Below are 13,136 nucleotides of genomic sequence, written 5' to 3'. Positions count from 1 at the left end.
ATCACCAAATATATTTTTTTATTATTTTTCACATAGTAAACATTTAATTATTTGATAAAGGAGGAAAAGTCAGATAAAAACATATCCCAAGGATAGTTGTCTTTATCAATAAGGAATAATGAAACATACAGACTGTCAAATAAAACTAAAGATTAATTAAACTTACTACAAGTGTAATCTAGCTGACAGTTTGACCCATTTTCGGTTAATTTTTGGTGGCTTTACATAAACCTATATGCAAGTCTGGTTCGGAGGAGCATATATCCCTTCCATTGTCTCAAAAGTGATCTTTTTACGACCAGCGAAGTTATATTTTCTGTTTTTGTCGTGTCGCGAAGTGCATTACATTCAGGTCAGTATCATTACGTATGGTAGCCTTATACCGATGTTTCGAGATACCAAATGACCTGGTTTGCGTTTCGCTAAACGGACTCCTGGGTATTAAAGTACGGTTTAGCGTCGATTAATCTCATCTGATGATGTGATGTCACATTGATCACGTCACAATTACCAGAAGGTGGGACCAATCGACATTAATCATATTTTACCTACGCCGATCTGGCGTTTGGAAAATAACCTATAGCCGATACCTCCCTAAATGCCATCTACAGTAGCATTCAACACCTATTGTCATATTTGGTTGGTTGGTAGATTGGGTTTATAACATCCTATTGAGGTTCGGTCGTTCGTCCTGTATCAACATGTAAAGCTACGGTCATTCGAAGAATAAACTGTTTCCATTGCTCCCAACCCAGTAACTGAACATCGATCATATGGAATTGTATGAATGTTTGTGCTTTACTGACTTTGTTTTACATTATTCTTCCTACAGAAGTTCTATTTTTCATTGACATGATTTTGTGCAATGAAAACAGTTGTTATTAATAGATGTGTATTGAATCACACTTTTAGGAAAGATATATCGCTTGTTTAAGGCCAACTACCTTTCCGAAACGGATTTTGATTTTTTATATGGGAATGTAAAACGAGACCGATAATTTTGTAGTGTCGCAAAAGTTATTACTACACTTATCATTATATTCTGAACAATTTAATTTAAATAAATTAAATGTTAATTTTCATAACGTGGGTCGTATTATATTTCCCGCCGGTGTCCTAATTATTGCTCGTTAGTTATCATTGCACCAGGCGGCAAAACAGCATTATTTTGTTATTTTGTTATTATTGTTTTTAAGAAACTTTTATTTTTTGTTTCGGAAAAGTAGCTGGCTTTTAAAATCATCCCAAATAAACTCAATACTTGGTGGCCTTTACGCATCAGGGGAAATCGACAAGGGTTATATATCGATACGTCAGTATTCACTGCGGTTTGTATGAAGAGAAGCTGTTGACTAGCTAATTACTCGTTGCTATACAAAACATGAGATTCTACCTGAGAATCACAGGTTTTACCTGCTTAGTGATTACATGTACAAATTTTCTATTCCTCGCATCCATACATCGTATGTATTAACTCTACTAAACACCACTTTCGTGGAACGTCGTTTATTTGTTGTTTTTTAGGATCTCTGATGAGAAGTCAAAGTTTCCTGTTTTCTAACTTTTTGTTATTGATTTTGAAAAGAGTAGTTTATACCATGATTGATAATGGAATAATATAAGACTCTTTCATATGTGGATATGAAGGATAGGGATATTCTACCCGAGGGTCACAAAATGTAGTAAAACCCAAGGCTTGCCGAGATTGTGATATATGCATTAATATTACAGAGAAGGTGAACCTATATCTAATCGAAACTAATCTAGGAAATAGTGATAAGAAGTCGGGTATTACTCTCTCTGTATTCTCCAAAGAAAATCTGTGCAGGTCTGTGATTGGTTCAGATTTTGTTTTCCTGAACTGCCTTCAGTTTTACTATGAGATAGTCAAAGTCCAAGGGTGGATATGACGTCAGTTGTAGTAACCCCTGGAGTATCGAGGATGCAGTACACTGTGGTTGACCGTGTTGCTTTAAGTTTGGGTGTCGCTCTCTCCGTAATCTTCTAAGGAAGTCTCTGTAGGCCTGTGATTGGTCAGATTGGTCAGGTTTTTTTCTCCTGAGCTGCCCCAGTTTTACTTTGAGATAGTAAGATAGTGTAGAGATGGATATAACGTAGTAAATAGTATAATGAGTTCTCTACTTGGTGATTTACCGAGTTCTCATACCGTATACACTAAATGAAAAATTTCATAACACGCTTACTTTCTGCGCATTTATTAATGATCATTGCATTTGAATTGGTTTACGACACGTATACAAATGTGAACTAATGGTGGCACTACTTAAACACGGTTATGTTGTAACTGAACCCAAATACATGTGCATGCATGTAAATGCACATTTAAGATGGCTGATTTATATTGTAACCAAACATTATGAAATCAATTTTATACATTAACTGGATGTTGGCTACAATTCGTTTCGGCATGTCTTTGTAGGCTCTTATCAATGATTGACTCCTTTGAAGAGATCGTTCTGTTTCAGACAAAGGGTTTGTTCTGATCTCTTCAAGAAAAATCCCGATTATGGATTTAACATCAATATTTCCATCTTTTTGAAACTTTGAATACGGAAATTGTCTGTTAGGCCTGATATAACATTGTAATTCGAAAGCCTCCCATATCCGAACTGTAAATGCAATGGTGCTCTTACAATGTTCTTTCATCCCACGCATTTTGTTATTAACAACAATTAACTCATTAATAAGTCCCTCAAGCATCTTTTCTGTACTGGATCCGCGAATTTGCTCTATCAGTGTAGTCCTCATTGTATTAGTGATGTTAAGCTGTTGTAAGATATGTTCGATGTCCCTGGTCAGGGTTTCCTGTCGCATGACGACGTGATAGTCTACGTCGCAGACTCAACACATGGTATAAATAGGGCAATAATGTGGGTCAATACGATAGCCCTTTAATCCATCGGTTGTAACCTTATTCACAAAGTCATGAAAGTGTACAATATAACCGCATTTCCCTACTTCCGTCATATAGTCCCCTTTGTGTATAGCCTCAACTAACCCTGGAACCTCCTAGGATGTCCGGAGGAGAAAGCACCTGTCTACAAATGCAGAGTATAACCGCCTGTATGGGTCGCGCGAAACAATAACATTTTTTGTTCTAAATGATGATTCAGGAGGACCATTCAGCTGCCTATTATGTTTTCAATAGTATTATGGAGTGAATCGTGCATCTTCTGAGGTTTTAATATCCTTTCTCGAGTGTTAGAACCAAAACTGACAACAAAGTACCGCCAGATTTGGGCACTTTACATAAAGTTAAATATGTTTTGGTGCGTGAATGAAGAAGGTTTTTTTTTGGTTTCCATGGATACTGTACATCCTATTATTAGAACATTTTCGTCTAAGATATTGGATCCTATTTTCCCAGATGTCATTAATGCTCTGCTCAAGGTTGTAAGAAAAACGTGTTGGAATCTTGACTGAAATGAGAAATGATATCAAAGTTCAGATTGACGGATTGTTTGGTATATAAAGTTAAAATAAGTTGTATCACATAATCAGCTGATATCTAGTGATTTCGTCCGTGTAATATTTCTACATATCTCACTATAGTGTAATATACTCTGATACTGGTGTGTTGCTTCGTATCTTCGGCAGCATATATACTTCATTGATCAATGATATAGCACTATCACAAGGTCAAGCGGTTTACTTTATCAGAAGACATGACACAAATATAGCAGTCTCCCAAAACATGCACCTCGCAATTCACACACGCAAGACACCGCTTACATGAGAGGCTTTAGATATCCTGGTTAATGATAGGACGTAACAAACCAAACAGTGTGAGGTTGTATTACGGCCTATCAACTTCACTAGCCAAGGGTACAGTAGTCTACGACACTGAACCCTTAGCAGATGTCACGTCAGCAGTAAAGCTCCCGCACTGCGCCACCTGCTGGATCATCGCAGTTGCCCCCGCCATTATACGTAAAAAGCAAACAATGAAAAAAGCTCGTACTCATGGCATTGTTGTATGGATTGAAAAATGGCAGCGCCCTTTGAAATGCACATACTGTTTGTGACATATTCAAAACATCAAAGATAGACATGTTTGTGAGTCATTTGTTTGTCGGTTCGAACAACGGGTTTTGTGTTTCATGCTTCAGTGTTCAATTTTGTTAGGAGATCGCAGTTCATCATTGCATAATTTGTTTAACTTTTAGAAACAGAAACTACGCATGTATTTACTTTCCAAATCTGTTTGAAGAGCAACGTATCTATGTTCTTTATTTAGTTGGTCTTAAACATTTTTATAATTGACTAAAAAGTAAACATGACTCCGCTAGCGGCTGTTGTTGTCTTCTTGACAGTCATGGTACGCTCCAATTTACAAATATAGGTCACTACTATCACTTTGATTCAGTTTTGTTGACATATAAAAACTGTTGCGTTTTTATTGCTCGCCTGAACCTAGCCCCATCCAATCAGCAGTTGAAACCAGGAACTTTTGACACGACATCCGCCAAGGGTTGCAGGTAGAGTATCGGACTGAATAGTCTTGGCTAGCGAAGTTGACGACTTACAAGGTAAAACATTTAGCGGGATTGCCTGCTTGTTGCCATAAAATGGGTTTGAAGATTAAAGATATTAACGAAAATTATGTGTTTGAATTGTTTGTTACCGTACGATATCGACTGGATATGTGGTATGCTATGACGACGAAATAAAGATTACCTGTCCAACGGCAGTGTCCTCATGGTGGACATTGTAAGGTGATTTTTGGTCTTGTTAATGGTCATAGTCATATCATGATAAGATCTTTTGTGTGATTATATGTAGAAAATATTACTTACTGCAGTAAAGCAAAAGTGGCATGCCGGAAAAGACCATGATAGATACATTCAACGTACTGTTAACTGCGCATGCAAGGGCCATTATAGGACGGCCTCCCATATGAACATTGTGTTGGGGCGTGAATGTCTGTATATACACATGTATGTTGTAAGAGTTTGCGGTATATCCTTGTCGTGTCTCCTTGTGATATAGGAAATCTTGCCCGTTAACTCATTGCAGCATGCCACTGAAGACATCCCACACAGTCACATTACACTGCAATCGAGCAAACCAGTCGTCCCTCTCTTTAATGCTAAGCGCAGGAGCAGAAAGTAGAAATTACAATACTCGCAATGCATAAGTTTTAATTTTACAAGTACAAATAATATTTGAATGTTTAGCAATACTGCCAAAAATCCTTAAAGGGTGCTTTACCGCCGACAGAGCATAAACGGTATTCATCATTTGAGCAATAATTGGTGATTATCCATAAATATATATCTAATTACCAAAAAAATAATATAAAATAACTTGTTTTGCTTTTGGTACTTCATATCATATAGGGCATAATGCCATGACCCTTTTCGGGACGCAATAAATTATCTTTAATATTCTATATTGAAGTAAAATGAGCATCTCAATCTTTTCAATCGTGGTAATGGTGTAAGGTAAGTAACTTTTGTCTACTCCTGGTTTCGTAGATAACTAACACCATTTTTCAGCGGTGTAGCGTATTTTAGATTTCTGGCAGTACCAGATCATGAAGCCAAGTTGTGGTCTATAAAAGTGGTATATTCTGCTCCTGCTTGACGCTCAGCAGTCAAGGAGTGAAACGATTGCTTCGCCAGTTGTCGGTGTAATGTGACCGGATTGGGTGAATTAAGCACACCGCCCAGCATAGGATTTTCTTTCATACCTACACGTGTAATACTAGCTGGTCTAGGGCAATACGCTCATGCCGCCTGAGGCTGTATTGCATAGCTGCCCATGCAATAATGCCTCGTGACGTCACAGCGTCAACAAAATTTCTATTTCCTTGGTATAATTTTAACATTTTTTTCACAATCTTGACTGATTTTACTATAAAATATGCAATCAACGGAATTTTTGTTGAAATATCACGTAATTTTATGAAAAAATTGACTTTCAGCCGTGGATTTCTTCGATTTTATTTCAAAATGGCGGGATATTATAGTTGTAAAATTGGAATAATCTCTGGCTATAGGCCATCGTGTCTCATGAATTCCTTCTAGCCTGGTACATAAATCGGGAGTTGCTAGAAGGGTACAGCTAGTTCATGATGGGAGTAGATATTCCCGTATTATAACATCTCAATATGATCCCCTCTCCTTTCAGTGGATCATATTAACATATTTTTATCACATCAACACACACAATAATGTATCTTTCAGGAAAAGCATTTTAATCAAAACAATCTTTGTTTATCATAGATTTGTAATCATACATACTACAACACCATTCATATCCACATGCATACATTTTGTAGAGTATTTTCTTTCATACTTCGACGTTTTATTCAATTTTACAACTAATATATCCCGCCATTTGAAATAAATTCGAAGAAATCCACGACTGGAAATCAATTTCATACATGAAATTTATGTGAATTTTCAACACAAATTTCATCGTGTGCATCTTTTATAGTAAAACCAGTCATATTTTTGAAAAAATGTTTAAATTTTACAGAAGAAATAGAGATTTTGTTGACGCCGTGACGTCACGAGGCTTTATTGCATGGGTAGACATGCAATACAGCCGCAGGCGACACGAGTGTATTGCCCTGGACCAGCCAGTATTACACCTGTAGGTATGAAAGAAATTCCCGTATTATAACATCTCAATATGATCCCCTCTCCTTTCAGTGGATCATTTTAACATGTTTTTATCACATCAACACACACAATAATGTATCTTTCAGGAAAAGCATTTTAATCAAAACAATCTTTGTTTATCATAGATTTGTAATCATACATACTACAACACCATTCATATCCACATGCATACATTTTGTACATTTGATGTTCAAATTAAATAACTCTGGTTAATTATATCCAATTTCTCACCCAAACACGTAGAAAAACATACTCATTTAAACAAAAAAAATTGGTTCCTTAAAAGAGAACTAATCCGTATAAAACTTAGTAACAACATGTCTAGATTTCAATGAAATATCTGGCAAGGAGAGGGTCTGTATCCTTATGATGTCCATTCAATCTTCAATGCATTTCTGACAAACTTTAAGAAACTTGTAGAACCACCTTTCCAATTGTCTTTCTTAGCATCCAAGGAAATTAAAGATACTCAACACCAACTGTCTTTCATACACAAATTTGATTTACTTTCACGAATTTCATTATCTGAGTAAATTTGCTAATGTTTATTTCCGCGAATGTATTATAAATCTCAATTATACTATGATATATTGATCAATATTTCTATTTAAATTTTAAATCTGCGAAAGTTAATATTCCCAAACTTGTTTTATATAAAAGAAATAATGAAACTGAATACATTAATTATGTACATCCTTATTGCTTCGTGCTGGATGCGCAAATTAATAAAGCATCAAAATTTGTCCAGTCTCATTTATTTTACATTATATATGGTAGTCAAAACAAAGTTCCAATCATTTTATAAAAGAGCTAAATATACAGTAAACTATTTCATGAAGGCATTTGTTCTAAATAATGAAATATAAAAGTACAGTAAGTAAAGATAATCATTATATGGTTTCAAGTACAGCTTTCAAATTTTTAAAACCAAATCAAAACTTTTGGAGTAGAAAATGATGCATACAAATTATTGACAAATTCAATGGAATGATTTCCATTGAAATTAAAGCCCTTATTATTACATGTTCATTAGAATGATACCTGGACTTGTCACAAGAACTCTCCCATACCATTTGGGAGTGTGTATATACTCACTCATAATCTTTATATCAGTAAGTTTTAAAACTTAGTCTTCATTAATATCCATTAAAATCAAAATTAAGAATAACTGGCATTGATGGGTATTCAATGGGTAAGTTCTCTCCAGGATAATTATGACTTAGTGTTGTTATAGAAATAAAATGATGGATAGCATACAAAATAAAATTTAGTAAAAGAAACAATTGTCATCTGTGGGACAATTAACGGTAAAAACATATCTTGATTTCTACCAATACCATACAAAACATCTCACCTGAAAACTCACTGACAGGTATGAGTGCAAAACAAAATGAACACTTCAGTGCCGTTCTGACGCAAGAACACATTTCTAACAGATCACTTCTGCCAGACTTCACACATAATATAAGCAAAGAACACTTCAAGGTATCATATTCCATGTACTTTTGAATAATAAATTAAATGTCACCACTCTACATAGTAGGTGGTGTCAAAGTTAACATGACCTTAGTCACTATCACTGCTACTGGGGTCACTTAACTGCAGATCTGTCCCTGTAATGAATGAAACAAAAACTATATTTCCAAGCTTCATCAATGCTTTCTACCCCATTATTGAGTTTAAGTTCATAGTTCATAGGTGGAGCTGTATTTAAGGCCACAATTTTAATTCATTCCCTCATCCCTTTCAAAAATATTCGCATTTGATTTCTACACCAAGTGTAAAGTACCGGTAGTTTATTTTTTATTGAATCTCCTTCCTCAGTTATTTCCCTTGTTTGAGGTTTAAGATTATGTGATTCAAGGTGAAATGATAGAACCAAACCAATATTTCTGAAATGATAACCCTATAAATCTCCATGTTTGTCAGAATTTCACGAAATAACTTACTGAGTAATGAGCCATAGGACTTCATACCACCTCCAGATGACGGCAGATTTGGGGGAGGTGCTGAAAAATAAACATATATACAATAATATAGAAGTATGAATCATTATTAAAAGTGAACGCAAAAATGACATTGAAACATAATACCATCACAAAACACTAAAAATTCAATTCATTGATATACCATTATGTATCAGTTTTCAGCAGCACATCGATTATTGATACGTAAACATGCTGTATATTGATTTATCGTTTTAAAAACTGAACCTACCATTTTGGTTATTAAAATAGGAAATTCCAAACCCAATTTATTTTAAAACATCATTTAAGTATAAGAATATCAATCAAAAGGAAGTGTTAACATCCATGTCATCTAGATGCATAAGAAATGCCTTTTCATATTAAACTAATACAAATTGACAGAGCTTAATGCACAGATGATAAACTGAAATTAAATGGTATATTTTGCCAGGTTATACCATGTCTCATAAAAATTGTCTTTTATACTCACAATTTTTAAAACATATTGGTCAACTGAATTTGAAAATGATGTCCACTGTATCATCAATATGTACGTATCATATCATTTTAACCCTAACAATACCCAGCCCTATAGAAAAGAGAAAACTAGCATCCTAAGTGTAGAAATGTTGTAGTTACCACAATGCTGTCAGTACAATATATAATTGCCAATAATGACATATCGGTTTACAGTGATTGCGGCTAAGTATTTGAAGCGACCAGCTAGAGTTACCTTTACTTGATTCATCATCACTAGAACTTTCCGAGTCACTATCATCACTGCTGTCACTGATCTCACCAATCAGCATGTCTACAAATACAAAATCAGCATTTCTACAGATATAAAATCAGCATGTCTAAAGATACAAATCAGCATGTCTACAAACACAAAATTGCATCTTGACAAATACAAAATCAGAATGTCTACAGATACAAGGCAAACTTCAAAGATACAGGTCAGTAGGCCCCAAACCCTATTTTGACCACCTCACTGTACTTTGTTTATAGTCAATTATAACTGTAATATACAGTATAGAATTATGGAACATCAAACTGTATTGCTAAAGTCTGTGATGATTCTGCAGCGGTACATTCTGTAACATTACAACTATAAACTTTTGTCATTGCCTTAAAGTATGGGAGAAAAACAATTGTACATAGGACTCTAAAGAACAAGAGCTAAAAAGGGATATGCTGACCATTGTTAAAGATTTTGCTTCATCAGTACTGCATAAGTCTCATGCGGCACATTTCATTTCAACAAATTTTATTGCAAATAATATGCAAATGGATTTGGCAATAGGCAAAGCCTATATTAGCCATCTCCAAACAAATCCGGTATAGTACATGTACAATTATTGACAAAATATTTTAACATTTAACATTACATTATGAATGAATATTATCATGCTGCCCATCACAAATCATTCATTATAATGTAAATTGTACCATGACTAATGCAATATTTAAATACTCTAAGTCTAGAATAACAGATGACAATATAGATGGGAAACTACACACCACATTTAAATTGGATACAAAAGTCTAACATGCATGTACACATGAAAAGCTACAAGTAGATGTACTGTACTTAAACCCATTGATTGCATGGCAATAACATCTATACATAATCATTAACTGCATGGAATGCGAATATCTTTATAGATTGTAATAAAACAAGTATTACTTCATGCTTGTGGAAAATGCATAAAAAGAAAAGACTTGAATCAACTAATCCAAACTACAAAATAGTAACCTTTGGCCTCCTCTGTCTGCGTAGGGGTAATGGAGGGTGATTCTGTATTTGTTGGAGGGCTGATATGAACAGGTGCTGCCACCTTCGGTTTCACAGGCGACGAGGTTTTCTGTTTGTTGTTTGCATCAACAGGGGTCAAAGGTCGTCCAGCCAGTGAGGCTTTACTGCTTCCTTCAATTCTAGGTATAAAACAATAGATAATGGAACAATGAAACTTTTTGTTTTCATTTCCACTCTGATTCACACAAGACAGATAGGTATAATCATGGCACAATTTTCTCTGAAAACTACGGTAATATAAAACAAAATAAGACAACGTGTGGTTTTGGTGATATGATACAACTATTTTGTTTCTGAAAAAAATATGGTTATAAACATGTGCAGCTACAAAGTCTTATCTGTCTTTGAAAAAATAAAATAGCACTTTCCTTAATTCATATATTCTATGTACATTTCCTTAATTCATATATTCTATGTACATTGTATCTACAATATGATTCAATTATTTATATGTCGTCCTGGTGAATACTGGCCGCAATATACCACTCGGCTATAGAGAACTTCTCTTTATAAGCTTGATCGGTTAAGCATCAGTACTAATAACCCCGAGATCCTGTGTTCGAAACTTTGATCACTGGCAGAGCCAGTGATTATGGTTATATCAAATTGTGTGCTCTGTTACAATAATATATTGCCATTTAAAATGAAATATTTCTGCTAACCTGGTTTTCTTGAGCTGTATGTTATTTGTAAGTCGCTCCAGTGTAAATGTACCGGTGGCATGGTCAATAATCAGGACACATTCCTTTGGACACTCTCGTTTGTTTCCACTGTAAACAGTGTGAGTAGTGCCTGATCCCTGTACACAAATATATAGTTCATAACCACATTACTTAAGTACATGTATATCTTTTACATTACAGTTACTGTAACGAGTTACAGCAATGTATTTCAATTGTAAGTTACACATTTCATTTAAGTATGTTATTATTGCAAAATATTCACCTCTAATATATACAAGTATGTATAACAAAAAACACATTTAAATTTGAGTGCAGGTACATATACATTTAAAAGTTTTGCTTACAACTGACAAAATACCTGTTAATTTCATTCTTATGAAAACATGTACGCTGCAATTATAAATATTAAGTGATATATGTCCTCCAGGAGGGAAGAAGAATTACCTGAATTAATATCAGTACAATGAAAAATAAAGCCTTGCGCATTCCATTAACGTTACTTCATATATATAACATCATCTATTTTATATACATGTATGTACCGTAGGTCAAATATATTTATAATTTTACCTCTACGTGTGGCACGGTGATAGACACCTGATGTCCTTCCCCAACTTCTAATAATGCATCCTTTGTTGTATCTACTGAAGCCGGCTTGAAATCATCTGTAATTTGAATAGAAGATTTTTTTAATTAATCTATATCCAAGTATTTTGACAATCACCATAGAAAATGAAAATTGTAAATTGTAGATGCATCAGGAACAGATACATAATGTATATATATTACAAATAAATGAAACTCAATCAATATACAGCGCATTAAAGTATCACTATGTGGATCATCACGTCCCAGTTTGAGAACCAGATTTGTTCATACATTTTCCCACTTTAATTACATAAACAGGTTGGGCACAACCCTGCTGCTGCATATGGGCAACAGTTACCCATTTGAGTAACCACATGCAGTTATAAATTACCTGTTTGTAGTATTAAATCAATAAGTTACCCATGCAAATGAGGAATTTTGTGAAAAGAAAACATGTATTGTTGTTTTAAAAATTATTATCAAAAAAGGGTGTCATAATTTTTAGAATGCCTAACATGTACAACTTATCTATTAAGACTCTATGTTTTTTTGGTGAAATATCAAATTCTGTAGTCTAACTTTGTTGTAAGATGACAATTTAGGTGCTCTCCATGACCATTGACTACAGTGTATTTTTGCCTGTGTTATATTTTTAGCACCATAGTAATTAAAGTAATGGAGTTGGTTTAGTTTGTGACTTTTACCAAAATTGAGACAATGAAGTTCGTCCTATTTTGATTAATAATGTGTACTAAGTAATGTTAGTAATATGCCATATGAAATTATTACGCCCTTTTTTGATAAAAAAAAAGTTTAAAACAACTTCATGCATTTCTCTAACTCAGAATTTCTCATTTGGTTAACTTATTAATTATTCAAACAGGTAACTGTTACTCAAATGGGTAAGTGATAAATATTATCCTCCTGGCAAAAAATCTTCAAATACAACATTTTGTTCTGTTACTTGTACATGTATACGTATTCATATATTTTATATGTATATATATTGATGATATGGATATAGAGGCTTCCAGTCTGCATCCATTAATTTCACTAATAAAATACTCAGCCATCAGGTTATTCCGAGTGGAGAACTGTTGTGCAACTGTAATTCTCTACTTACACCTTATGGAGTGAAATGCTTCTTTCGATTTTGAGTCAAAACTTCCTCCAAACTTCAGTTCGTGAACTTTGTTATCGACATGTAAGCTTTTATCGCTCGCCATGGCGTCAGGCCTGTGTCACACGCTAACGTCTCATATTTTCCCTGACTGCCATATGGAAGATTCTTTACCGGAAGTGAAATTTGTAAACATGATCGAAATGCTCGCGTCTAACAACAGCTATAGACCTTTTTCGATTTATTGCATTATTTGCTTTGGAAAGTATCCCAAATATAATTATCATGTTTCATTAGGCTTATATTATGACA

General features: G+C 34.4%; 1 protein-coding gene across 1 annotated transcript; it reads right to left on the bottom strand.

Moving 5' to 3' along the window:
• Positions 1-6,726: 6,726 nt before the first annotated feature.
• On the bottom strand, positions 6,727-13,021 carry LOC138315016 (ELL-associated factor 1-like). The gene is made up of 7 exons (XM_069255727.1): positions 12,828-13,021; positions 11,687-11,781; positions 11,096-11,232; positions 10,374-10,552; positions 9,351-9,428; positions 8,600-8,659; positions 6,727-8,263 (listed from the first exon to the last, which is right to left on the bottom strand). Exons 1-7 carry the CDS (start codon positions 12,928-12,930, stop codon positions 8,217-8,219), a joined length of 699 nt encoding a protein of 232 aa, XP_069111828.1. The 5' UTR covers positions 12,931-13,021; the 3' UTR covers positions 6,727-8,216.
• Between the last annotated feature and the right edge of the window lie 115 nt (positions 13,022-13,136).

The sequence above is a fragment of the Argopecten irradians genome, chromosome 2 (assembly GCF_041381155.1).
Source record: "Argopecten irradians isolate NY chromosome 2, Ai_NY, whole genome shotgun sequence".
Taxonomy (NCBI): domain Eukaryota; kingdom Metazoa; phylum Mollusca; class Bivalvia; order Pectinida; family Pectinidae; genus Argopecten; species Argopecten irradians.
Note: the sequence above shows the minus strand (reverse complement) of the source record. Positions and strands in the feature narration are given on the sequence as shown.

Coding starts and splice junctions, on each gene's coding strand:
- LOC138315016 (XM_069255727.1), bottom strand. CDS start 12,930: ATGGCGAGCGATAAAAGCTTACATGTCGATAACAAAGTTCACGAACTG. Junction 11,782..12,827: donor AGCATTTCACTCCATAAGGT/GTAAGTAGAGAA, acceptor TTCAAATTACAG/ATGATTTCAAGCCGGCTTCA. Junction 10,553..11,095: donor ATACAGCTCAAGAAAACCAG/GTTAGCAGAAAT, acceptor TTTTATACCTAG/AATTGAAGGAAGCAGTAAAG.